This window comes from Gambusia affinis, linkage group LG02 (assembly GCF_019740435.1).
Source record: "Gambusia affinis linkage group LG02, SWU_Gaff_1.0, whole genome shotgun sequence".
NCBI classification, from domain to species: Eukaryota; Metazoa; Chordata; class Actinopteri; order Cyprinodontiformes; family Poeciliidae; genus Gambusia; species Gambusia affinis.
Genome location: NC_057869.1, coordinates 15757850 through 15784197, shown reverse-complemented (window position 1 = coordinate 15784197; position 26348 = coordinate 15757850). Strand labels below are relative to the sequence as shown.

The window sequence follows — 26348 nt, the reverse complement described above, 5'->3', positions numbered from 1 at the left end:
TTGGCTTCTTCACGCAACTGCTTTCAGCACTTCATGTACTGTACACCGCATTTACCTGAGAAGGTCTCCATGCAGCTGAACGTAGAGTCCCTGTCCGTTTCTCTGAGCACAGAGCTCCTCCACGGTGGTGCTGGTGGAGCAGAGCACCAACTGCAGGTCCGTCTGAGGGGTGGAGGAGGCCTGTGGGCCGGAAGCAGGCGGTTGGGGGTCCACGGTGCCGCCGTAGAGGCACACACACCCTCGTTGGGGGTCCCCCTTCAGCCAGTCCCGCTCTCGTGACCCGAATCTGGTTTTTCTTGTCACGCAGCTCCGGCTCCCGTTCCTCTTCATGTTGCGCTGCGGAAACAGGGAGGTCTCTTCAAAACATGTTGCAAAGGAGTTTGGAGGAGGTTCAAAATCCAGCAACAACAAAAACACGAGTTACCGCTCACCAACTGGATGATTTGTTTGATTCATTTTCATAAATATAGTTTTACAGCTTTTTGAATGAAACTAAAGAGGCAACAAATGAAAAGAAAACTTAAAAAGTGTGTAAAAAGCCTTAATTATATATAATAATCTGTCATTGCTGTAGCAAAGAAATATTGAAAACTGACGTTAATTTTTTTCCCCCCCTCATTATCGATGTAAAACTGTAATAATAGTGGCATCTTGGTGTCACCGAGTCACATGTCTGATACGGTAATTTTGCAGGAGGCAAACTTGCAAAATAAAATAAAAAACTTACTCTGTCCTACCATCACAAACAGTAAAACTTTACGCTTTTTAGCTGTACAAGAATCATGCATTTTTAATAAATGAGATTATGCTTGAGCATATAGGCAGAAATACTTCAGGTGGGTTTGTTTTAGAAGAAAGGATGAATATGTGGAAAAGCACCTCATCTGTGGGCGTCAACTATACAAACACCTCATACACTCATGTTTTATTTGGTTAAAACGATAGTTTCTAACATGGTTTTTCTTGAAAAAAGAAAAAACATGTCAGAAAGTAAATATATATATATTTGATTGTTGTGTTTTGCTTATCACATGTTAGATAGATGAGTTGCAGACCTGCCTAATGTTAGGCTGCAACATGTTTTGTCAAGGTTAAGATGAATTTTTCACAACTTACAAAAGAAAAACATGTTGATGATGTTGTAGGGGTGAGAGCACAAATTGAGCTAATTAAGTCAATAACGTACTTAATAACGCACCTTTGCTGGATAACTGGATTACAAGAGAAAAACCCTTAGAAGCAGATTTTTGCCATATTGAAGCAACTCCACCCCCAAAATTGTACCAGCAGTTCAAACAAATGCTATTTTATAAAAAAAAAAATTTATACAGTTGCATTTACATTAGAACAATGATTTCCAGCTCTATAGCCAGGAGTCCAACATGGTTGTGAAGTTTCTCTGATTCAACACACCGGAAGCAGAACTCAAACCCTAATAACAGGATGAGGAGATAATGCAACCATTTAAATCAGAACAAGGAAACATTTTAAAGGTGCAGGACTCCAACCCAGGACAGGAACAAATCTACAACTCCATTCAATGTTAATTTGGAGGTATTCATGTTGCTGTGTGATCTATAATCACAACTTTCCCATTTGAACTTCATTGTAAATAACCACATTTTGTCAATAACCTTTAAATTCAAATGTGACAGAAGTTTAAAAGTTCAAAAAAAAGTCTTTGAGTAAACGCATATTATATTTTTGAGATTGCAGCTCTTTAAGAATGGCAATCTTCTTTTGTCTTGACCAAGTAATTAGTTGAGAAACTAACCTCTGTTTTATCCATTTAAAGAAGCCAAATGAGTCATCCATGCTGGCAAAGGTGTTTTTTTAAATATATATATATGGAAACATGGCTTCTTGCCCGGAGTGCCCTTTTACCAATGGGAAACAAAAGTACCAAATACATAAAAATAGAAAAGATTACTTTTCAGTTGCACCCTGATCACATCTTCTAACACTAATGGACGCCCAGTCAACAGCGGTTGGGCACCATAATGACACATTAGGCTAAGCACTGGAGGAAAATGTGACTATGCACTACAGAGGGTTAATGGTTAAAGTTCGCACATCTGAAGGGGCATTTCACGGTTTTTCAAGGAATCTGAAGTCTAGTTCCAGTTCAAAACCTGAAATGCTCAACCAGGTCAAACCTAAACTCTATACAATGCGACGATCCTTTGGCCTTTCTTAACTCATCAGGGGAAAAAACTCCACTAAATGAGTTAAAACAGTTTGAGATTTTGGTAAACATTATCCTGATTGTTCAAATTGGAAAAGAATAGCAGGTTAGATGTTTGTTTTCCCCCTTTGTGGGCCTTGGGTTAACATAAACATGTAAACTACAATATTATGAAACATTGTTCTGAACAACTTTGATTTTTGAAACATATTCAACATATAAATCTAAAAAAATCTAATTTTGTTCATTCCCATTTTGCTAGCCAACTATGTGGTGAAAATCACAAATTAAAAGCAACATGGAGAGGAGCAATCTTAAATTATCAACCCTATTTTGAGGTAAATTAAGATACGGACTAGAAATTCAAAATGTGTCCATTTTTCTTGAGCTATAATTTATTTTCTAACACAGCTAAATTTGATACAATTACTACATAGCCTTAGAACTGAACAGACATGTCTGACTGTACACATCTGACAAGAGATATTTCCCCTTTCACTGAAGATAGCTAACACTTGGGCTTGTTTTACTGAACATTTAAACTGGTACCTACATTTGATAAAAAATAACACACCAGGGAGGACTAATTCCCTGTAGATGTATGTCAAACATCATTTTAAAATAATCAGAATCCTGGGCAGGACGAGGCCTTCCTGTAACACATCTAAACACCCCAGTGTGTTTGTGAGGTTTGTTGGTATTAATTGGATTTTGGTGCGCTCCTCCCTGAATGACAACCATCACTTATAATAACAAGCGTTACATAACATTGCAAGGATGCGTTGGAAATCATGCACTTTGCCCTGTTCAGTGATCCGCTGCAGCGGGCTATGAGGCAAATCTTTCCCCGTCACCAGCTCTCTGTCATGCCGGATTCACCCAGTGTATCACCGGGGCACAAACCCTCCCGTTATGACCTGCCTTCAGCACTCGGATTCCGGTTGCAGAGTGAGCTCCGGGACCGCTGTGGCTGCCGCGACCCGCAGTCCGGCTCAGCCCCGCCTGATGGACCGCCGTGTCCGGCTGCCTGTCAATACAAGCCCCGTTGTCTCCGGCATCGCCTCCCTTCTTGATGTCGGCTCGGATGCTGGTCGCAGGGACCGCTGTGTTGTTATCCTCCTCCTCCATCGCCATGTATGTCCCCCCTGTTAGCAGCCTCAAAAGGCAAGCGCGTCCCCGGAACACGGCTGGTAAATTCCCACAGAGAGAGGAAAATTCATCCTGTGCCGGCGCTGCGACGCCATATCCCGACTAATCTGACCGCTGTCACACAGGCCTGCCTGCCTGCCGGGGAGCTGATCAATAAACATTAAAGGGGCGGGTTCAGGCTTTTCTTTAACTCTCACTGGTACTGTCCGAGGGGAGAGGCTTCAAGCGAATAATAATGAGTTGTACCACTCCAAAAAAAAAAAAAAAAAAGAAGAAGAAGAAGAAGAAAGGTTAAAGAGGAGGTACAGTTTAAGATCTGACAGTATTTAGGCAACACTTAACTTAAATGTAAAACATTATTTTAAAGCAAAGGATGCCAACTTCCAGTTGCACATTTATAAAACCAATAGTGAACTTCTTTTGGACTCACGTTACATCTAAATTATTTTTTCTCATCTGACATTTGTGATTTGTGTGTCTTCCTGTTCTCATGCTGTCCTGCTGCAGTAGTTTAATTGTCATAGCACACATTCCTCAGGGTAAAAATAAAAACATGGTGACATGTCAACCACAAAACTTGACAACAAACCAAAACATATCAAGTGAAACAAACACGCTGTACTGGGGAAGTGGTAACTTAGATTTGCTTTGTAAAATGATTCATGTGATATGCATTCACTGAGAAGTTTTCAATATTTTTATGAATAGAAATGTGAAAATTATGGAGTGCGTTTGTGCTCAGCCCTGCTGAATGAACATTTTACAGAGCTAACTTTGCAAATCATTGTCTTGTCTTTTGTCTTTGTCTATGTCTTTGGCCATTATTTTTCAAAAACTTTGCCCAAACTCAGACTGAATGGCAAGTCATTAGACTTTGGTGTGTTATATCATATTTTAAGCACTATTGAGAAACTACTCAGATTATACTTTTAGAAGTTTACTAAACGGTAAAAACATAAGTTATTTCATTTATATTTAGACGTAGGAATATGTCACATCCTGTAAAATGATTGGAAAGGTGGAACAAATGAATGTACTAGTACATTATCGATCATTACTTAACTATTGATTTATTCTACATTTTCAAATCAATAATAATAAAAAAACAACCAATTCCAGACTCAACCTCTGAGGAAAAGTTACTCATCATTTTACTGATCAATGATAATAGCAGAGAAAAATGTGCATTCAAATGGGAATCCTAACTAGAATAAAAGTGTTTTCTGTCAATTATACAACATTTCATACATTTTCATCATTTGCATTATTATGAATCATTATGATTTCTCCATCTGATAACTTCAAAATGAAATGTGCTTTCAGTTCTGATTCATCATCTGTCTGAAAAACCATGGATCCTATGTTGTGGCCTGGCTGTCTTAGCTGACAGATTCCTGCTGTGGTCATGGTTTGCTGAGGAGGCCTGGCTGTCTTAGCTGACAGATTCCTGCTGTGGTCATGGTTTGCTGGAGGACATCCCTCCCATCACCGATACACGCTCGCGTCTCTTCCTCATGACCGCATATGCTATTTTCACTAAAATAAACTCCTTCCATTTGGTGAAGACAGATGGCCGCCCGTCCTCAGTCTGGTTCTGCTGGAGTTCTCCGCTCCACTGTTGCAGTCGGGATCCCCTCGGTAAGACGCATTTCAATGTTTAACAATGCTGTGTTGTTCAGAAACGGATTTGGGCTGAACCCAACGTATCTGGAAAGTTTCTGTACACCATTTGGGGTATTTTTTTTTGCAAGTCCAGTTGCATCAGAAACTCTTTGAAATCACAGCATATTTTTTAAAATCTACTGACTTCCTCACCCAGGAAAAACAGGGTTTTAAGCAGGCTTTAAAACTGGATAGTAATATTAACTGGCAGCCAAATTAACAAGACTGAAACAAAACCAACCTTTGTCTATGTCCATCTCCAACTCCAGCTATAGATCAGGTAAGCAAAGATTGGTGATATTTTTCCCTCCTAATGTGGGACTTTTTTAAATCTCACTCTGTAAATTGCATTTAAAAAGGTAAAGATTTAATCTATTTGCTTCAAGGCTTATCAACCTTTAAACAGGGGTGACAATAAGCACAGATGACATTGTACATATAAAAATCAGCGATTCAAATGTGTAAAATCCAAATGTTTTCAGTAGAACTTCCCATTCTAGCAAATTGAGTTGAATGAACACTTCAAACACTCTATTGTACCACTTCATTCAGGAAAAAAAAAAAATCCGCAAATGGTACAAACTCTTTTTTTGGTTGAGGTGAAAAACCCAACTTTTGTTTAGCAGAGCAGACACGGCACAAATTTCCAAACTTCAACTTCATTTTTATTTCACTTTTTTATTCGCTTGATCATCATCTCCAACCCAAAGACAAGAATACACAGCATAAATTGAAAATAATCCATTTAATAGTTTACAACTTCTCATCTTTAAAGATCATTTTATATTTTCAGTCTGACATTCACACTCTCCTTGAAGCCATGGAACTGGAAAACAGTGAATCTCACGCCACTCCTCTCCCCTCCAAAAAAAACACTAAATTAAAATCCGATTCGTTTTTAGATGTTTTCGGGCTGGGCGGGTCGTTAAGATGAGGGAAGGGGGTCACAGGTCATGTTTTCAGAGCAAAGTGAAATCAGTTTTTTTCCCCCCTCTTTTTAAAAACAAATAGAAGAGGACCATGATGTGCATTAAGATGCTCTTTCAAGCCCTTTACAAAACAACTTCATCCCAGCAAAGGAAGGAACAAAAAAGTTTAAAAAAAAAAACACACACACACAAGGGATCCAGATGATGGGTTTGCATTTTCTTTGCCCCTAAGGTGAAACAAAACAACAACAAAAAATAAAACAGTAACCAGGTTGTAAGCTCATGATGAATGGTTTCTAATTGCACATTCGTGCCGCCCCACGATGGGAGCGCGAGACTTGAACATTTAAACTTTTCTTGCATTTGCAAAAGTGGTCTCATGTCAAGAGTAGAAACGACCTTATTTACAGTTCTTCACATGCAGCTCAGAAGCTGGGAGTTGACAATGCAGCCAAAAGAATTACGTCCTATGCAGATAAAAGACCGGTAGCGCGCTGCTCTCTCAAAGATGATTTTCTTCACACAAACACAAACAGACCTGACCACACCACTGGCAGGTGCTCGTCTCCATCCTCCTCAGTTATAGTGTCCGAGGCTTTAATTTTGGGCTCACTTCCATTTGTAAAATGTTAACAGCTTCATAGAAAGAACTAATCAGGCATGATTAACATACAGTTTGAATAAGACTACACACACACAAAAAGAAATAAACACATTCAGGAATAGGTGTATGAAACGTCCTCTCACTCTGCCAGCCTTCCATTTTGCACAGCTCCCCCTTGTGTTCACAACCTTGTAGCACATGCTTCATCTGGTTTGCCTCCATTAAACAGAAGCAGATTAAATAAAACTTTTAAAAAAAAAAGCTCTAAAAGAAATGGAACATTGTATTGATTTACATAACAAAAACGTTGAGCTTTCACGTGGATTTTACAGCATCATTTTGGATTGTGACAAGTCAAACCATGCAGGTTAAAAGCAAACCAATTGACCATAAAGGGAACTTTAAAATATAAAAATGGGTGAGAAAAAAAAATATGCAGGCATGGCAGTAGTAGTGTGTAGTAGTGTATGGCGCAAGAAAGAGAGAGCGAACACACCAAAACTAAAACGGGCTTCACAAAAACAAAAGGTAGGTTGAAGAGAAGATCAAGAGAGAATGTAAGGCCAAATGAAAGATGCGTCTTGGCAAGGGAGCCGCTCTGCAAGAGGCCGTGGATGCGAGAAGTGATCGAAGGGAGAGGGAGCAGAACTCAAGTTGCTGCTCCTCAGTAGTACAATGCATCATTCAGAGGGGGTGTGTGTGTTAAAGCCACGTTAGTAACCCACCATCCAGACGACACCAGGGCGTGAAGTCCAATCAGGACTGCACGGGAAATCAAATGAAGCTCCACTGCATCCTTTTAAGATTACTTTTGTACATATATGCATACAATTATACTTTCCAACTAATCTTTTATGTGGATTTTATTTAATCTGATCAGCGGTTTTGTTTTACAACTATATACAATGTACAAGCAGGTCATAAATCTTTTACAATGAATGAGTGATGATACATACTTGTCTCATTATAGACCGACTAAATCTATTTAGACAATGTACATTGTGAGTAGCTGGAATTTTGTTTAGAAAATGATATCTAAAAAAAGGATGAAAGATAGTACAATAGACAAACATTTGTAAAAGCCCTCAGTATGTACAGAAAAAAAGCCAAAATAGCATTCATCAACAAACGGAAGAAAAACTTTCAGCAGAAAAAGATTTCTCCATATACACATATCATGAGCTCAAAAATATTTCCAAAGCTAATAGTATATCTCTGATTTGGTCACAGAAGTTAAAAGATAGTGAAGCATAGTGAGAGGAGTTGTATCGGCGGATCATAGTGAGGCTGTGAGTTCAGTAATGAGATGCACAGACTGGTGTTAGTTTTCTTCATGCAGACTCTCCCCCTCTGTTGCATTTGGTGACTAAACAAAAGCTGCTGATGTCCTGCCACTAAAGTTAACAGAAAGAAAACAGTGTGAGGTATTAAGGTTCCTATCCCCGATGGCGGTATGCTTCTGACGAGTGAAGACGGCTTCAAAAAAATGTTTTGTTGGCTCTGACTAATAATTCAGTCTCTGTTGCTTGATGGACTTTGGGCAGGATTTGAAAAATAACCGATGCCAGCTTGTCAACGTTTACACACATTAGCTGCCATTAACTTTGCTTTAATTATAGGATTTAAATATGATCGACTCTTGTTTTTTTATTAGAAATCTGAGAAAATCAAGATATAATTTGAAATATTTTACTACAATTTACAAATTCCTGGACTAAAATTGTTGCTCAGGTTAGTGGTATTTTAGTTGAAATCCATCAAGAGTGACAGACGATGCTCACTTTTTTTTTTTTTTTAACTCAGCTAAGTCAGAAAGGCACATCACTTTGATATCAGGCATAATTACTGCAGAAACAAAACCAACTCACAAAATCAGTGCCGATAAGATGAGCATTCCCGACAAAAAAAAAAAAAAAAAAAAGACTTGGAAAGAAGAATGAAGAGGGGAAAGAAAAGCATTCAGTGCAAGTTACTACATTCATGACAAGCTTCATTTACATGTGTGAGCATGGTGACCAAGTTCAGTCAGGTTAAACAAATCAGAAACAGAAGTCAAAATGCAATCCCGACTGATGACACAGATGCAGGAAAAGTTTAAAATGCAGATCTCTCTCTAGCACAAACGCAACTTGTTTTCAGATAAGTTTCAGAGCGATAACGTATTCACTGCAGTACATCAAACTTGCTGTTTTGTACAGATCTACAAGCTGTCGATTCCCTACAGATGAGGTGTTGGATGAGGGGAAATGTTCTGAACCCAGCCACAGAGTTGGATGAGGTGGTCTACAAACAGAATCAGAAACCCCCCGCCCCTTTCGGAGCTTAAAGTCCAGATGTGATTGTGACCCCAGCACACATGCACTTAGCAAATTAATGTAATTCAGAATGGATACAACTCTGAAGTTATATTGTTGACAGTGTGGAGAAAGGAAACGTTTTCAAAGTTTTTCCTGCTGCCATCGTAGGAATGATGGTTTGTGAAAGCAAAGCCAATCCTACCAATCAAGGGAGCAAATGCCTCAAACTGCATTTTAGGATTAAAAAAAAAAAAAAGAAAGAAAGAGCCCAAAGGGGGCAACACTTTTTCAGAGGTAAAGTGTGCCACAGTGGACGGTGCACATGAATCCTTCTGGGTGTGGTGATGGAGAGGTGTGAGAAAAATACATCAGCATACTAAGAGATCAATTAAGAGCAAAAAGAGAAAGTTCAATGATTGATATGTTTTTTTTCCCCCAATTCCTCTTGTAATGCCAACAGGGTCTTCGTAACATCTGCTCTATCCTCCTGTGGTTGATGCTCTGCTGCTTCCCATGCAACTCGAGGGCCGCGATCTGCAGTGATGTCACAGGGCGGTCCATTGGAAGAAAGGGTGGGAGGTGAAATTGTGGGAGGAGGGAGAAGAAAAAAAAAAAAAAAAAGGTTTTCATAGTTCCCTTGGTGGGGCTTTTTGGAGGCAGCAGGAGTCGGTCATCACTGCCACGACTGCGGGGGGAAATTATTAACCTCTGCCAGGTCCTGCACGGCCGAGCCTTTGTGGGTGTAGGTCAGTTTGATCCTCATTCGTAGTTGTTGCTGAAATTTTAAGGTTTTGATTGTAAAAACAGAAATCTTTTGAAAATCATGGAAGTTGTATATATATATATATATATATATATATATATATATATATATATATATATATATATATATATATATGGATGTGTTGCTATGAAACTTAAATCCAAAGAGATGATTTGAAAAGAAAGTCACCTTCTGTGGGTTGAGAACTCTGATGACCTGTGTTACAGTTCCCTGGTTGAGAGCTGGGACGACGTTACTGCTGGGGGAAAGGAGCTGCAGCTGGAATGTCTGATGAAAACAACAGTTTCAGATGAAACAGCAATACAAGTGGAAATATATGCTCTCTTCAGCACTTTAAAATGACGAGTTTAGTTAATCAGGTGTCTCCAATAGATGGATGTCGAGGTCAAACGACTGATGCATTTTAAAAATTGAGCCAAAATTTAGAGCAATGAGGAGGATTTACTGCACGTTCTACAGAACCCCAACAATCTCCTCATCATTTTAAAAAATCTATAAATATTAGTTTGTTAACATGCTGCAAAAACAGAAAAAAAAAAAGTTTGTGACATGATAAGACCCAAGGTAAAAGTCCAATACTTGTAATACTAACACTAATAATTCATTAACGTCCATTTCTTTTAGTTAAAACGTAATTTTAATTAATTTATTTTTTGCTTTTTGTTAACCTTCTCAGCAGTCACAAGTGCTTTCCTTCACTGCTGACTGGATGTGTGTGTGCGTGTGTGTGTGTGTGTGTGTGTTTGTCAGGGAGAGTTCTGTAAATGCAAGCTATGCTCATGTCCACTCATTGGTCAGCTTTGTCCAACCCGTATTTACATGCAGAATATTCAGACATTGTTTTTAAACACAAAAGAAATAGCTTTCTAGTTTCGCTATGCTGTTTATAAAACTTTTCCTTATTTTGTATGTCATAGATGTAACAGCTGGACACTTAGAATTTGTCATAAATCTTAATTTTCAGTCAAATTTGGGATTTTAAAATATAAATTTGTGTAAAATAGCTTGTTATCTTTGTAGAAAAATTAAGACATTTTTTAAAAAAAAAAGAAAACGGTAAATGAGTGAGAGGTCGCTCATGTTGCTGTGTGATTACCTTTGGTACTGCAGCCTGAAAAACAAAGTCAGTCATTTCAGCCTCTGTTGAGTTGGTGGCATGGATGGTGATGACTGCGATGTTTGGGTTAGGGTTAGCTCTCTCAAATGTGAAGTCTATTTTTAGACCATTCTTGTTGTATGCAATCATGGAAGGAATACCTAAGCAGGAAATTCATGGAAATTATTTTACAATGAGATCAGAGTTGCCAATGCAATAAAATCTCACCACAACTAAATGCCAACTAAAGCCTCATAATAACCAGATTTCTTTAAAAAAAAAAACAAAAAAACTACAGCATATTTATAGCTAAGGGAAGGAAAACACTCCTACCTGCAGCTGCAATGTCATTGAACAGGGGTTGTGAAGTGAGCCCATCCAGCAGGAAAGGTGGCTGGGAAGTGGGCACTGAGGGAGGAGGTGCAGGCGCCGGACCACCTGAGAAAGTAAAATAATCAAATATGGTTTTCTAGATGTTTTAGAAAATATTTTTCATAGACTAGTCTTTTTTTAAAAAATATATATCAATGTCCAAGTTGACCCTTTACTTCTAAAAACAAGTGTCCACTACATCCAAGAGATTTATTATACACAGTAAAAAAGGTAACAAATAAACGTGAGGTTAAGTTAGCTCCAGAAGAATCTTAAGATCAAGTTAGCACTGATGATAAAACAAAAATTTACACCAAGTGGTTTGTTTTCCTTTAAACAGACTAAGAGAGAGCTTTAAGGTGAGCGTCGTACCACTTAGTGAGAGGTCACCCAGGAGGTCAAGCAGCTCTCCTCCAGCTGAGGCAGGCTTTGTGGGAATCGTAGTCTGGATTACCGGCACCACATCATTTCCACCCAGCAGGTCTAACAAATCATTAGCCTCAGAGTAAAGACAACATGGAGACTTGGTCAATACATGTAATCATTTAGTATATTAACCAATAATAACACTATGAAAAGTTACAGACAAATTGAAACAGTTTCAGTTGAAATCTTAGTCAAGGAAAAAAAGAAAAACATAAAGTCAAAGGCTGTCAAGCATTGATCCAGGTGTTTAACTTGCCTATCAACAATAAATATTCTTTGAAATTATTCTCACTTGGTTTGTTGGTTGGGTAACAGGCGGTGGATGTTTTGCCTCCACCGTAGATGGCTCAGACTCTCCGTTTGTCTGTACGATTTCTGTGGGACCATTAGAGGCCGTCTTCTCCATAATGGGCATACGTTCAAGAAGAGCTGGTCTATAAAGAAATATATATATATCTTGCTTATTAGCATAAACAAGGTCAATCTACCTTTGTCTTCTTTAATTTGTGTTTTTCAACTGGCTGGAATGGTTTTACATCAGATTTCAACACTTAATTATGTCGTAAGCTTCATAATTATTAGTAACAACATGTATATAAGACTATTGTTAAAATATTCATTTTCAAGGCAAACATTTAAAAATTTAGACTTTTCAGTGATAATGGAAGAGGTAATGCACTGATATAAAAATATTCTTTGTTTATATTTTCCTGAACATATAATTTTTAACCAAAGCTATAAATCACAAAGCAAACGAATGATTGCTTTGTGATGCAAATTTCAGACATGACATAATTTAATACCTAACCAGTATAAAAATATATACAAGTATTTAAAGTTTTATAGCCTTAAATTGGAATGAATAAATCAAAATCTCTAAATCTTCAGAAACCTTGAACATGGATGTTCTACTTTTTTATTTTGTTAAACATTAGGAAGCTTCACCTCATGTGGTCGTATTTCTTGAAAAGTGCGTTGTACTCCACGGCTCTCTGCTGAAGCTCCACATCAATGCTACTCCCGTATATTGAAACCACTTTTTTGATTCGGCTAAAAACACAAAGAGAATTTTTAAAAAATGATTAGAATGTCACATGGAAGAAAGCAGACACCTGTTATAAAGAGTAAAGCCAAATTACAGCCAAAACTTACAGTGCTACTTAATTATTACTTAACTATGACTCCAAATATGGGCAAAACAGGACAAGATACACAAAAAATGGCTTGCAATCATTTGTGGTAAAAACTATGGAAGATGATTAGGACCAAAAAAAAAAAAAAAAAAATTCTGACTATAACCTTAACCAAACTCATTTTCAGCAGATTGTATTTTTTTCCCCAATAAAATTTTGCATCTTCTCAAGAATGAAATGTTCATACCTTATTATATTTACCAGAGTCAAGTTACTTAAACAAGAATAAGCAGAAAGCTCCAATTTAGAAATTTAGTCTGGAAATTTATTTTTGTTTAAGTAACCTACAGCAATCTGGCTACCACTTTGTTAATGTGTTAATTATTTTTTTTAAATGATCTAAAGTCAAGATTATGAAAAAAGTTCCTTAAAAGTTGTAGTGGATATGGCTTCACTTATACAACTAATCTTGAACATCTGTTTGACAAAATAAATCATGTGAAACAAAGTCGCCTGTCCCTGTGCAACACTGAGTCACGGTTGACTCCATCCACCGAGGCCAATAGTAAATATTTTTAGATGATGCGTAATCTTACAATATGAAAGCTGAATGTAATAAAATATCAAAACTGTTGCAGAAAAACTGATACTGTGTGGAAAATAAATGCATTACAACAAAGGAGGGAAACATTCACTCACTTCACGCTGCTGAAACGAGTCGACAGCTTCATGATGGCGGTGAGGGAATAGCCGCGGGTCACGGGCGTGGACAGATTGGACACCAGAAGACCTTCCAATACATCCAGAACCTCATCCTCAGTCACCTGAGGAAACCACAACGTTCACCAGTGTAGTCACTCAATCAATATTCTGTTTCATGTCTAGAAAGGATTTCTCCAAAAATACCTGGATGGGCTCCTCTTCCTCACACTGCCCTGACACCAGGAGGTCTCCATATTCTCCTATGCACCACGATGCAACCTGCACAAGAGGTTGCTGGAAGACAGACAGAAAACGCCACACAGTTTATTGTGGATACTTAACATGGTTTGAAATGTAAAATATCAATTACACTCACAGCTTACGCTTAGTGTTAGATCAAACCAGAGCTTCTCTGACCTGTGAAATGTCGTCCAGCAGTGCTTTGTAAAGTCTCTGAACTGTATACGCATGCATCTCCACAGAGTTTGTGATGAGCTGGATCAGGTTGGGGACAGAGTCGTCTCGCACGTAGCTCCCTGCCTAAAACGGTGACGCAAAGACAAACTCAAACTAGACTGCTTGTAGCCATTACTTTAAGGATTGTAGCATACGCACCGTTGTGAGTACTCTCATAATGGTGTCTATGTGCCATCTTTTCGAAGGAGCATATCTGTGAAACAAAAGAATGAAAAGATTTGTAAAATAAATGGAAAAAGTTATCCAACACTGCGGATACAGGAAGACAAATGCTGTCAGAAAGCAAATGGTATCAGCAAGATCTGTCAGACGATGGATCACTCATTTTATCATCATACAGCATTCTATATTTCTAGAATGTGGAAACTTTACAGATGGGGGCAACATATAGTGACTTCATTCTGTAATGCTTACAAAAAAAAAAAAGCCTGAAATGACCCAGCCCAGGAGGGAGTGAGACATTGAAATCATTCTACAGTATCTGAGTGCATGGAGAATGTTTGGCCTTACTTCTCAGCAGCTAGAAACACTCCTGATGCACAGTCTGCCTTGAATTCTGGGTCACAGGAGTCCAGGAAGTAGAGCAGCTCCTTCATCATGCCTCTGATGTTGTTGCCGTTCACCAGGGCAAAACTCAGCTCCATCGCACGTCTACACCGTAACAGAGCAACGCGTCAAAAACAAGTGCATGAGACGACAAGTGGAAAAGAAGTAGAAGAAATGCATGATGTGCGAGTGACCTCTTAATGGAGACGTCCAGATCTTTTAAACAATCCACAATGGTGCTCCGATGCCTCTGCACCGCATTGTGATCTGTTTGTACCGTCTTTAGTAGAGACGTCAACGCCACATATCTGGAACAAGGAGTTTTTAATTAAATTGAATAACTGGGATTTAATTGCGTCTTTATTTAATCCAACTCATAAAAGATCAAGATTGGTAATTGAAGTAATTACCTTATATTTTTGTCATTGTTAAGAAGGAAGCGACCTAGTATGTTAATGGCCAAAACCTGAAAGAAAGGGGAAAAACAACAAGCATTTAGAAGAGCAAAATCAGAAAGAACTAAAGGAATATTAGAGATTTGCCTTAAAGCAAAAATAAACAAAAATTTTAAAAAGTCCCTCACCCTCAGTCCACTTTCAGACTTGATGTCCATTATGGTCAGTACAGTCTCATACAGGATTGCATTACCTACATTTTTACTCGTCTCTGTGTTTGTTGCAACCTGCAAAACAATCATTGGTGAGTTACATTTAAGCAATGCTCCTTTAAAATTACTAAATACAGTACAGACCAAAAGTTTGGAGACACCTTCTAATTAGAAAGTGAGTCCAAACTTTTGGTCTGTACTGTATATCAATGCACTTAATACTTTTCATTCTAACCTGTGCGAGAATGTCATTCATTGCTTCACTGGAGTCATCATCATTCTTGCCTAAAATTCTCAGTAGTCTCAATATCCGCACCTAAGAAAAAAACCACATCCTGTAATAACAGTAATTCACTTCTCTGAGCTTGATGACTACATGTTATAACCATTTTAGATCTTGGTGGCTTATTTAATTAAAACAAAAGGCCTTTTCTGTGTGTATAAATTATATGCAGAAGTGCTGAAAACTCATTTCCATTTGTATGTTCATACCAACATAAAAAATGAGTCAAATTGCGGTTTTAATAATGAAGACTTACCTGCAGGAAAGGGTCGCTTATGCCCGACACATCATGTTCAGGAGAATATCCAGACATTATTAGGTTCTTGAGGATTCTCACCAACTGTGGAACCAGCTATAAAAAAAAACAAATACCAACAACAGAAGAAATAAAAAGAGGAGAGATCACAATATTATGCACAGATCCCAGACCTAAACAATGTTTATAAACTAACTTATTAATTATTAAGTGACAAATATTCAAATGTAGGGAGCGAAACAGTGTTGGGGTTTCTGTTAACTATAGTGAAGAAAATGTATTAAAACATTTGTGGAAAAATCTAAATTGTAGGGGTGTGAAATAAAAAAAAACTGGTCTTTTCAAAGTGAGTAGCCTCTTAGAAAACCAAAATATTTAAAATAATTATCTAAACTCTCTGTATTCTTGAATAAAATGTAATGTTGAGATTCTAGAAATTAATATCTAGCAGCAGGATATTGTGTTGGGTCATTTTAGTTTGATCGCATAACAAAAAACGGATCCATACTGTCATAAGAACCATAACCAACGGGGGAAATGCAAATGCAAGTGTTCATAATATAAAATTCATCTGACTTAATTATAAGTGAGATTTGCACTTTTAATGATTATTTAACTCCAGGATTTAATACAAATACCAAAGTAGATAGAAAAATCTGCTAATATTTAATAAGAAGATGCATGGATACAAAATGGAAGTAGGTTGGAAGAAAAATGGCAAGGAATGGATACAAATTGTCAAAGGAGCAAAATATCAAATTTAGGCACAGACAGTAAAAAATAATGTTGGGTTCAAGTATTTGACTATTAAAGGGGAAAAAGTTAACTTTTTTACACTGTGCAAAAACTACTTATTAAACATTGGAAAACAAATGAAAAGTAGTTTTCTATGTTAGTAATTTCTAAAACATTGTAGTGGAGCAGTTTGGCATAAAAACTAAAAAAAAATCTGATAAAACGATATTTCAGGTTTTTGTAGTCTTAAACCAAAAAGAAAGAAACACATAAGCCTTTTAGATTAAAATGTGTAAGCAAATACAAGACGAGGCTTACAGAACGTAAATAAAAATGTTGCTCATATCAGACAAGAACACTTCACAATAGGGCCAGACATAAAATGACATCCCATTAATATGTCTGCATACAGGGCGAATGCAACTACCATCATATAGAAGAAAATGTTTCAATCTTGTCTCTAGTGCGACTTGTGACCATCAACCATAAACCACCAATTGTGCCAATTTCTCTTACAATTGTGATTAAACGAGTTGCACATTAAAATTAGTGAGAAATGCTTCTGACGAATGGATCAAAAACAGTTTAGTATAATATTTAAAAACACTGACATAGTAATGATCACTGTACAATATAAAGAAACCAAAAATCTAACTGAAAACAAGACATGACATTACTGAACACAAATCTGGGTACGTGTGAGGTGACCGTGAGGAGTGATAACTATTAACAGCATGCACCAGCTATGAGATCAGAATGTACTCTTACCTTCTCATTCTAACACAATGCAGGAATTGTAACGAAGACAAATGACAGAAAAAATATGAAGTAGATGTTAGGGAGGGGAAACTGGAAAATCATTCACTTTCAGAGAGCTTCAGATAATGTTCAGAATATGAGCATGAGACGCGGTGGCCTAGTTTGTTACACTCGTATAGGAGAGGAATAGCAGCAGTCGAGAAACAACAGGGGGGAAAGACAGTGGGAGGAGATTAAAGATTATTTGAAACTAGGAGAAGACCCGTATTATAATCTGGTTTAACATATCTGCTGATCTAAGACCTAAAAAAATTTAATGTGAAACTGAAGGAGAATGAAATGTGACATGAGTTTCAAACAAATGTGCCAGAAGTTGCATGACTGTTTTTGTGCGTTCAGTCCGTACCTTTCTGAAGTGGGTCAGCATATCAGGACTTCTTTCACACATCTCAGTAAGAAGGACGACAGACGTATGCAGAACACCTGAGAGGACAGAAGGGGCAGGTGATTTTCATTTACACGTAAATCTACAAATTGCTCATTAACATTTGTGATAAAAATGCATTTACTGCCACACTGCAGTAAATGCATTGCACCAGTTATAATCAGTTTCATTCTCCTAACTAGCTTTATTGGCTGCACCTGTGAAAGTCTGTCTCTGTCATTTTACACTGCAGCACATAGAGCAACATAATATTGCTGTAATTCACAAGGTCACTCATTGCATCTCTGAATTTACAAGGCAAAATAAGTCCTCCACAGCAGTAAGTGTTAACGACGGCCACCAAACAGTAGAAGGTCGCCACTCTGCTACTATTTACATGCATCGGAAAGAATAAAAAACACTAAACAATATTCAAGAGATGTTAACCTTGCAGCAATTCCTTCTCCAGCACTGCCAGAAATACTAATACCTGCCTTTATGACCACTGTATCACTCTCCTGACTTAAACCTCACAGAAAACCGATGGAGGACCTTGAAGACAACTTGAAACAAGTTCAAACCTGTGATTTTAACTTGTGTTCCTTACCTCCTCTACAGAGGAGGCTGAAAATATACTGTACAGTACAAGGAATCTATATGTTTTATGTAATACTCCAACTTCTCAGAAACTGCATAAAATTTTTATTAGCTGCAAGGCGTACTCATCAAAACTATCAGCAATAAACAAGCGAAATAATTTCACCCACCATGCAACAAATCTATACAGGGGTTTCACTTTAACTGAGTTACTGAAATATATTTTTTTATGTTATTGTAATTTATGAGGATAAGAGCAGAAGAGCATTAAATTTCTACATTTCTAGGATCATCTCATTTAAGGGACAGTTATAAGCAAATAAAGTGGTACATATTAGAGTTTAAACAATTAATCAGGTTTCAAGAGTAATTCAAATTTCAGACGTAAAAAGTTTGTGATTCCCTGCTTGGCTTAATCAGCAGGATGCTGATGGTTTAAATATTACTGCTGCACAAGTTGCTAACGTCACAATTTGAGACGAAGATGCAGTTCCAATATACTAATTAGAAAAATGAGATTTGGCACCAGGAGAATTTCAAATAAAAGACCAATCTAGCTAAACACGACATCAGTGACTCAGTATTTAAGCAAAAAGTCAGAATCCTTTGAGTTCAGCGCACAGAACAGAACCAACACAAGGTAATGCTTTGCGTAAACATCAGTGCTAAACGGTATGGCTTCTTAAACTGTGGGCAGCGCCGCTTGGACCAGTACAGACGTATCTTTCTACGCAGCTGCCTTCAGTTCAGCTCCCCTCCCTGGGACATTTACTGCACACCTTCCCCTCCTGTCAACTTACTGATGCCATAAAATCTTCATTAGAGAGCCTGTGGCCATTTAAAAACAGCTCTTCAAAGGGCCAAGAGTGAACAACTGCAGCAATAATTAAATGCACCATTGTCTTATTTTATGGCCATTTCATCGAAAAGAAAACTGTCCAACAGAGACGTTGTATTATTTTATCTTATTTGTCCTGTGCTCCATACAATGGGCTGCACACAAACCTAAGTGTTTAGCAGGTCAATAGTTCCAATGTCCTCTGCAAAGGCCGCGACAAGAAGTTAGTTGTACTCAACGTGGTACTGTGAGTCGAAGGAAACTGGACGGATTCTGCATTTCTGTGGGATAACCCCGTTTCCCAGGTGGCCGTCAATTGGCCCCCGACGTTCAGTTTCCACTTACCGTGGTTCTTCTCACTCAGCAGGTTTTTTGTGGCTGGAAGAAACATTTCCATGAGCTCTGGGACCTTCCTGATGACATGGACTGCACACAATGCTGCCTGTTAAAGATTGAAATAAGAGATGGTTGAGCATCGTTTCTTATTCCACGCCATCTTTACGGTTCATCTCCAAACCTCTGATTTTTGTGCTTTTATATCTGAAAATTAAACAAAGTGAAGCTTACCTTTTTCCTCAAGTATGAGTTGGATGTTTTAAGCAGCTTCTCTACCTCCCCCGCCAGGTCACGACACATTTCTGAGGACCCCATGCAGCCTAAAGTGCACAAAGCCAGGCCTTGGACGTACTGTGTGCTGTGATTCAAATCACTGGTGTGGAAGAAATGAGTCACATTAGCCGTGGAAACACAGTAGAATAAAATGGAACCGTTCTAAATATTGTAATACAGACAGCCACATGAGGTTACAGCACATTAGGAAGATTATGATTTAGCAAAGAAGAAGCAAAATCTCTCCAACAGAGAGAACAGCTTATGATGTTGTTTCACGTTTCAGTAGTAAACAACTCAAGATCTGAGTTTTTATCTAAATCACCACTTCACACAGCTGTGTGTAGTTTGAGTTTCACTTACTTTTTAATGCAATTTGTCATTAGTAAATGAACATCCTGTCTCTCGTCCAGAAGAAGCATAGCTCCCAAATAACCTATCCGTTTGTCAGTGAACTTTTGGGACGCAATCAGCTTCAGGCACTCCAGCTAGAAACAAGATAAAGAGTCACAATACTCTCAGGTTATTATCTCTGAAACATCTTGTTCACTGGAAATCAAACGAGATTTAATCCTATTAGTCAGACACACATACCTGCCCAAAGTGGGCTGGGTAGCCCAACATGTGCATATAAAGTAACTTTGCCACATTTCTGCAACGGTATGTGTTGTCTTCCTCTCTGAAAGACGAGCGGATAGCAGCACACTCTTTCTGGATCATCTCTCGCTCCTCTGCCTGGGTTCGTGCCGTCCGGATGGTCCGGATCAGCTCCCGCAGTCTGATCGGAGCTGGCATTCTCTGGAAAACACAGAAGATTGAAAAGGGTGTTACCTACAGACACGAGACCACATCATGATGAAAACAGGAATCAGTCCTCTACAAAATAACAAACAGCAACCATTAATTACTTAAAACACCTACTATATAATACAGATTAAAAGTGGAGTTGCATAAACTAAGATTACTCACTAAAACTACCAAACAAAGTTGTAAAAAGTAAAAGAATTTATAATTTTTTGTTGGAACGAAATCACCTTCTTCGCCTGAAGTTCATTCAAAGTGAGAACAATTTTGTGTTTGGTTCAGTTTTGTTTGCATAAATTGCGTGTTGATTTTAGGACGCTGAACTCCTCAGCAGAATTAAGAGCAGAAACAGGCGAGAAGAACGAGTGAAATTTAATTCCCTCCACAGAGAAGCTACTAGGAGCACACAAGCACAAAGCTTAAAATATTTATGAAGGCAACATGCTTTGTCGTGAAAAGAAATTTTGCACTAAATACAAAACATTAAAATGTATGAAAATAAGATACAACAGGAAAAAAAGCAACAACAAAAAAAGTGTGAAAGCTGCACAAGCACTTTTTTCCAAAATAAATCACTTGCGATACAGAAATCAGATATCTGTACTTTCTTCATCCAAAATCTTCTAATCAGTTCAAAGTCTGGAAGCGTAGCTCTAGAGATAAATGGTAATCCTCTTCAAAATGTCAATAAAACCCAAAACGGAAGATTTCACGTACTTGCGACATTAAAATATAATAATAAAAACGACAACTGCAGCTCGGGTCAATATGATTCACAAGCAGACCAACACCTGTAGACTCATTACAGCAGGTCTAACTACTCACGTCACATTGAAAGCTGTGCAGAATATTAATTTATAGGAACTTGTCTGCTTCCTTCACGCTTCAGCTGATCACAAAACTGGTGTAGTTGATGCAAAAGCAGCTGAGTTTGAGCTAAACTGGAAAAAGTAAAACATAAAATGCCACCTTGTGATAAGAGTTGGAAGCAATTTGTACATAAAGCATGTCCAGAGCTCAGTGCACCCCGACATAACTTTAAAAGAAGGAGCCGCGGGGCCTTATGTTTGAATATCAACAGCATGCTAATCATGCCTGAATACAGTCCATCACAGAACCACAGACAGAGAGCAGGATAGCAGAGGTAACAATCGAATAAGAAAACCAACTTCTGTATGCTGTTCTTAAAAAAAAAAAATTATAAAAAGATTTCTTTGTTGTTTAATTTCCAACCAGAAATTTCAGTAGTGTATTATTAAACTAAAAGGATCATTACTGCAGCCCTCTAACTTGTACATTTTGTCTCCGTTTGTCATTAAAGCCTTTTATCAGGAAGAATACAGTCACATAATGAAGGCGAAAAGTCACATGAATTTTTACCTGTGGTTTCATGAAATGGAGAGGATGTTTGTTAAAAAGGAACAACGCTTTTTCACAAACACCACAGGGCCTTCAGAAAATCACTTTAAACTACCAAATTAACGTAAAATCATTTCAGTAGTTTTACTAAACAGCATGCAATACTGGGAAGGACATTAAAGCAGCCTGCCAACACTTTCACTGAAACATAAAACCAAACAGACAGTTGAAGATGAAAGATGGGTTAGTTTCTAGCATATTCATGATCAGTTTTTGATTTGTCATCTTTCCCCTCAGCCTAAATTATCTCAAGCAGTAATTTAGATGTTTTACAGCACATACAGGTGACACTTGGGATTGGCACTGTCGATTTTATTTCATCACAATATTCTGCGGTACTTATATAATCATACAAATTACTTGAAATTTTGTTTTTTTAAAAATGATGTTTCTTTTCAATAAAAACATCCGTCTCTGCATAACATCAGCCATGCAAACGCAAGAACCACTCTAAAAATAAAATGTACCCATCATAAACGTACCGCTAAACGGCACACAATAATTTCATTCAATCTCAATTTCAAATGTAATTGACTTCCCTGTGCAGTGAAGTGTAAAGTCCAGAAGGAATTCATCAGCAATAAAAGCCTAAAATGAAGATTTCCGTGTTATATCCAGATGAGGTTGATATTTTCAATTTCCTTAAGCAGTGAGATTTGGATAACTTTTTTAATTTTGCAACCAAAAGACAAAAAAAAAAAGAAAAACGGCCTTACAACATTTTCTCACAAGTTGTGATTTGGTCATATCGACCTCTTCGTTATGGTAGCAGCTGACAGAGAAAGAAGGATCCGGACCGAGGGAGAAAGGGAAGGTCCTTTGTTGGACAAAAAAAAAAAAAAAAAAGTGGCGTGTTGCAGCTGCTATTCAAAGAATTCACTTTGATCAAACATGAACAGAGAGGGTGGGCAGCCAAGGCCACACTTTAATAAAGCCAGGGAGCTAGTCTGTTCTAACACCATTTAAATTACCTGAGCTGAATGGACTCAGTGTTGGGCTCCATGAATCATGATAAAGCATCTCTTGCTGTGCTTATAATGAACACAAAAGGTAAATCCAGCTACTGCCGGGAGCTGATTGAATTACAGTACCATGTTTTTGCAGAGCAACAATATAATTTACTACAATCAACATCTATTTTTCTTCTTTTTTTGTGTGGAAAAAAAAACCAACCCATTACTGCCATTTTCTGTAACTGCCATGTAACAGGGAGTCGAGTTCGGGGGAAAAACAACATCAGATGGCTATGAAAGACAAAGGTGTTTACTTATTCCTAAAAAAATGTATGAAGTGATAATCAGGGAGAACAGAAGACTTCTAGCACTTTGCACTAAAACAAGAAAATCACAAACAGAAACGTCAAAGCCTACAGATTCGTCTTCCTTAAAAGCTTTCATTCATAACTTAAAAAAAACACAACCCAAATCAGCATTTTGGGTCATGTTATGAAAGATAACACACCAACACACATTTATCAGGGACAAAGCAATCCAAAAGTCCAAATGCAAAACCCTACAATATACATATTTATACTAAAAACAAATCATTCTTCCTGATAGTACAGGAAGAAGTACATCTGAACTAGAGGCAGTTCAGAGGACATTTTTTTTAGCATCTCATAACCAGCAACAATTTAAAAAATTAACTCTACTCCCATTTACCACAAAGTAATTGACTTACTGACTCACATCAAATATAAACTCAGACATCAGGCACCATTTATATGGTTTTATATAAAAATCACCAAATGCAGTTGATGAAACATAACAGGAATGTGTTGCAAGAGATGGTTCATCTGGACTTTTTTTTTTTTTTTTTTAGATAAAGAAGAAAATGTGATCAAGCCTTTGTGATCAGCTCAACATGTGCAAAGTAAACAAATTCATGACATAATACACAAATAACAATAGAAGTGTTTTTCCTGTTGGTGCACTTCTACACAGACACACAGACTTCTACAGCACTCACAACTCTGTCATTTGTGTCAAGAGAAAAAGGATTTAATCCCAGAATTGCTCACAAAAGTCATAATCAAACTGTCTTTTAAAAACAATACGTTAAAACATGTTAATGCTGAAAAACATTTGCACTGGAAAAAGCTGAATGTAGCTGCAACCTGAGGAAGAAGCAGCCTCTCCTCCTCATGGAGACTACGTTTCTATTTTGCATGTTGCCATAGGGTCTGGTGTCTTTTTCTTTTGGGGATTGAGGCGTGGTTGTCTACTTTAAATCCAATTAGGCTGCTATGCATCGTTTAAAGTCTACATTACCAATGAGAGCATCAATTAAATCACAGGCAAAAATGGAACACTAAAGTTGTAGGAAGCTGGTAGAGTTAAAACACAGACAAGGTGAATAGTGGGCAAAATGAAATGTTACTTTTCGCTGCAGTTTGTGTTAAAAAAAAAAAAAAAAAAACAGAAACAGAAATGCAAACAACCAATACTCCATTGAAAGAAGTACTTTATCTGGTTGTCCTAATTACAGCATAATCACCGGCTAATTATTTTTTGCATACATATTTGGTTGTTTTACTCGACTCTGTATACAAAATGACAATTTCAACATCATTTTCTACTCTATATTAAATTGTAGAAAAAAAACAATTGCTTTACAAGTACATAGAAATGACTGTAAAAGTGCGTAGATGTCAAGAGGTGAGGCACTCCTGAAAAGCCCATGTACACCTGCTGAACGTCACCGTGTTTAGCTCACTTCCTACTTCCAGCTGACTTCCTCAACAATAACATACTTTGTGCAACAATTTACACCAACAAGACCACTGTGTGTAAAGTAAAAGCCTATATGATAATAGTCTATTAAATCGATACAATGTCAACTCCAGGAGAGCCTCTCTTAAAACTTTAGTAAATCCACGTCCACGTCGTCAGCACATTAGGAAAGCTGCCGATAGCTTCCTGGATTTCCCCAAATGCAACCTTTGCTTAGGGGTGATTTATTTGACACGTCGTCTAAAGGTATTAAAAGTCTTTCCCAAGCACATGGAACAATGTCTTAAGTTACAGAAGGAAAGCACACCTGAGAAGAAGTAGCTAACAGCGAGCTAACCCTGATATATTAGGGAACTTGAAAGGACAAGGTATCGGTTTGACATCACAATTTCACCGTGACAGAAAAAGTCTCCTTAAACTAATGTTTCTATTGACAGCATTACATCAGACGAATGGAAAACAGGACCGGGGTCCCTTAAGCCCCCCTCTAATTACCGATTGATCTGAACATGATGCAGTTTAGGCCTTCTTAGCGTTAGCTAGCTCACTGACATTTCTCTGTCAAATATACCAGTTGCCGTTGAAATTAAAAGACGACCTAGGGTTTTTCTTACTTATCAGGAGAATAAACACTATATCCAACCATTTTAAGTTGTTACGACTTGTATGACTTAGTCAGTAGTCACACCACAGCAGTGCACATACCTAGCCCAGCAACTTAGCTGCTGACAGGCACAACCCCGGTGCACTGAGGGCTGCGACTTCCTATGCTGCGCCTAACTGTCAGTTGACATCGCAAGTACAATCAAAAGCACTCGTATTTAAGTATAAGCAGAGGCACTTCCACATATTTGTGACAACATGGTACTTTCTAAATGTACTTACGAGCCGTAATGATGCCAGAAAAGAACTGGAATCGTCTCTATTAGCAATGGAGGGAGGAACACACTAGACATGCAAAATGGTGGCTACTCTAGCCTCAGCACATCTACTGCAGGCGGAGGATTACGCTGACAGAGGTTGGTCAAAGAAGTGAGTAGAGCAGGTGGCAGTGGCATATAATCAACTGCAGCACTTCAAAGTTCCGATTTTGGCATTTAGAATTTAATAAATGACAATTAAAACAATGTATGTATTTAAAGTTTAAAGTGACCACTTCCATAAAACTACAAAAATACTGAAACACTGAACAAGGCTAAAAAGTTGACTAGAGCTGCTTTTAAGTAATAACCGGAGTATAGATTGACTATGTTCTTATTTCGCCACTATAAAGTGTCGTTTCATTTTTGTTTGTTGACTGTATTGTGTTTTTATCATGTAAAACACTTTGAACTGCCTTGTTGCTGAAATGTGCTACACAAAAAAACTTAACTTGACTTTAAGAATTGATGATTGCTATAAATTTTAGATATTAAATAACTGTTTTTAACCTAAAATAACACCAGGAACATTTAGAAAAACCTTAATACAGTCAAAATTTGACAAATCTCCAAAATCAGTCCTTTTAGGAGAAATTATTAATGATAGATAGATAGATAGATAGATAGATAGATAGATAGATAGATAGATAGATAGATAGATAGATAGATAGATAGATAGATAGATAGATAGATAGATAGATAGATAGATAGATAGATAGATAGATAGATAGATAGATAGATAGATAGATAGATAGATGTTTATATTTTTAAACTTTTTAAAAATGTAAGTCAATAAACACACTTCCTATTCTATTTTACATATCCTAACGTTGACTTGATGGCAAAAAAGCACAAAAAAGGCAACAGAGAAAATTTACTCATTAAATATCCGTTCAAAGCAATACATGTGAAAATGGCTCCATGAACCATTTATTAAAATTCCCTTTTGTAACTTTCTGAATATCATTTTAGAAAACATGATAATCAGGGCAATTCCTGATAT

At 37.5% G+C, this 26348-nt stretch overlaps 2 protein-coding genes across 5 annotated transcripts in view; both read right to left on the bottom strand.

Annotated features, from left to right (window-relative positions):
- phlpp2 (PH domain and leucine rich repeat protein phosphatase 2) overlaps positions 1-3496 on the bottom strand; it is a 40786-nt gene extending 37290 nt beyond the window's left edge. For 2 of the 3 annotated variants that reach the window (XM_044138904.1, XM_044138895.1), the window contains exons 1-2: positions 3107-3459; positions 56-336 (exon numbers count right to left, since the gene is read on the bottom strand). In XM_044138904.1, coding sequence (XP_043994839.1) covers positions 56-336; positions 3107-3319 — 494 coding nt within the window. In that variant the 5' untranslated portion in view covers positions 3320-3459. Of the gene's footprint in view, positions 1-55; positions 337-3106 lie in introns of all 3 variants that reach the window. The other variant, XM_044138891.1, reaches the window with a different exon arrangement.
- A 3878-nt stretch (positions 3497-7374) lies between these two features.
- Positions 7375-25442, bottom strand: ap1g1 (adaptor related protein complex 1 subunit gamma 1). 2 transcript variants are annotated; one of them, XM_044138873.1, is made up of 24 exons: positions 25311-25442; positions 20065-20268; positions 19834-19958; positions 19429-19570; positions 19207-19303; positions 17409-17485; positions 17012-17020; positions 15509-15604; positions 15205-15285; positions 14946-15044; positions 14773-14828; positions 14557-14670; positions 14327-14467; positions 13955-14009; positions 13757-13879; positions 13544-13633; positions 13337-13461; positions 12450-12554; positions 11797-11938; positions 11451-11577; positions 11040-11144; positions 10707-10867; positions 9779-9877; positions 7375-9601 (listed from the first exon to the last, which is right to left on the bottom strand). In XM_044138873.1, exons 2-24 carry the CDS (start codon positions 20263-20265, stop codon positions 9500-9502), a joined length of 2472 nt encoding a protein of 823 aa, XP_043994808.1. In that variant the 5' UTR covers positions 20266-20268; positions 25311-25442; the 3' UTR covers positions 7375-9499. The 2 variants fall into 2 exon arrangements, with proteins under 2 accessions (XP_043994808.1, XP_043994816.1); XM_044138881.1 differs by lacking the exon at positions 17012-17020.
- Positions 25443-26348: the final 906 nt, after the last annotated feature.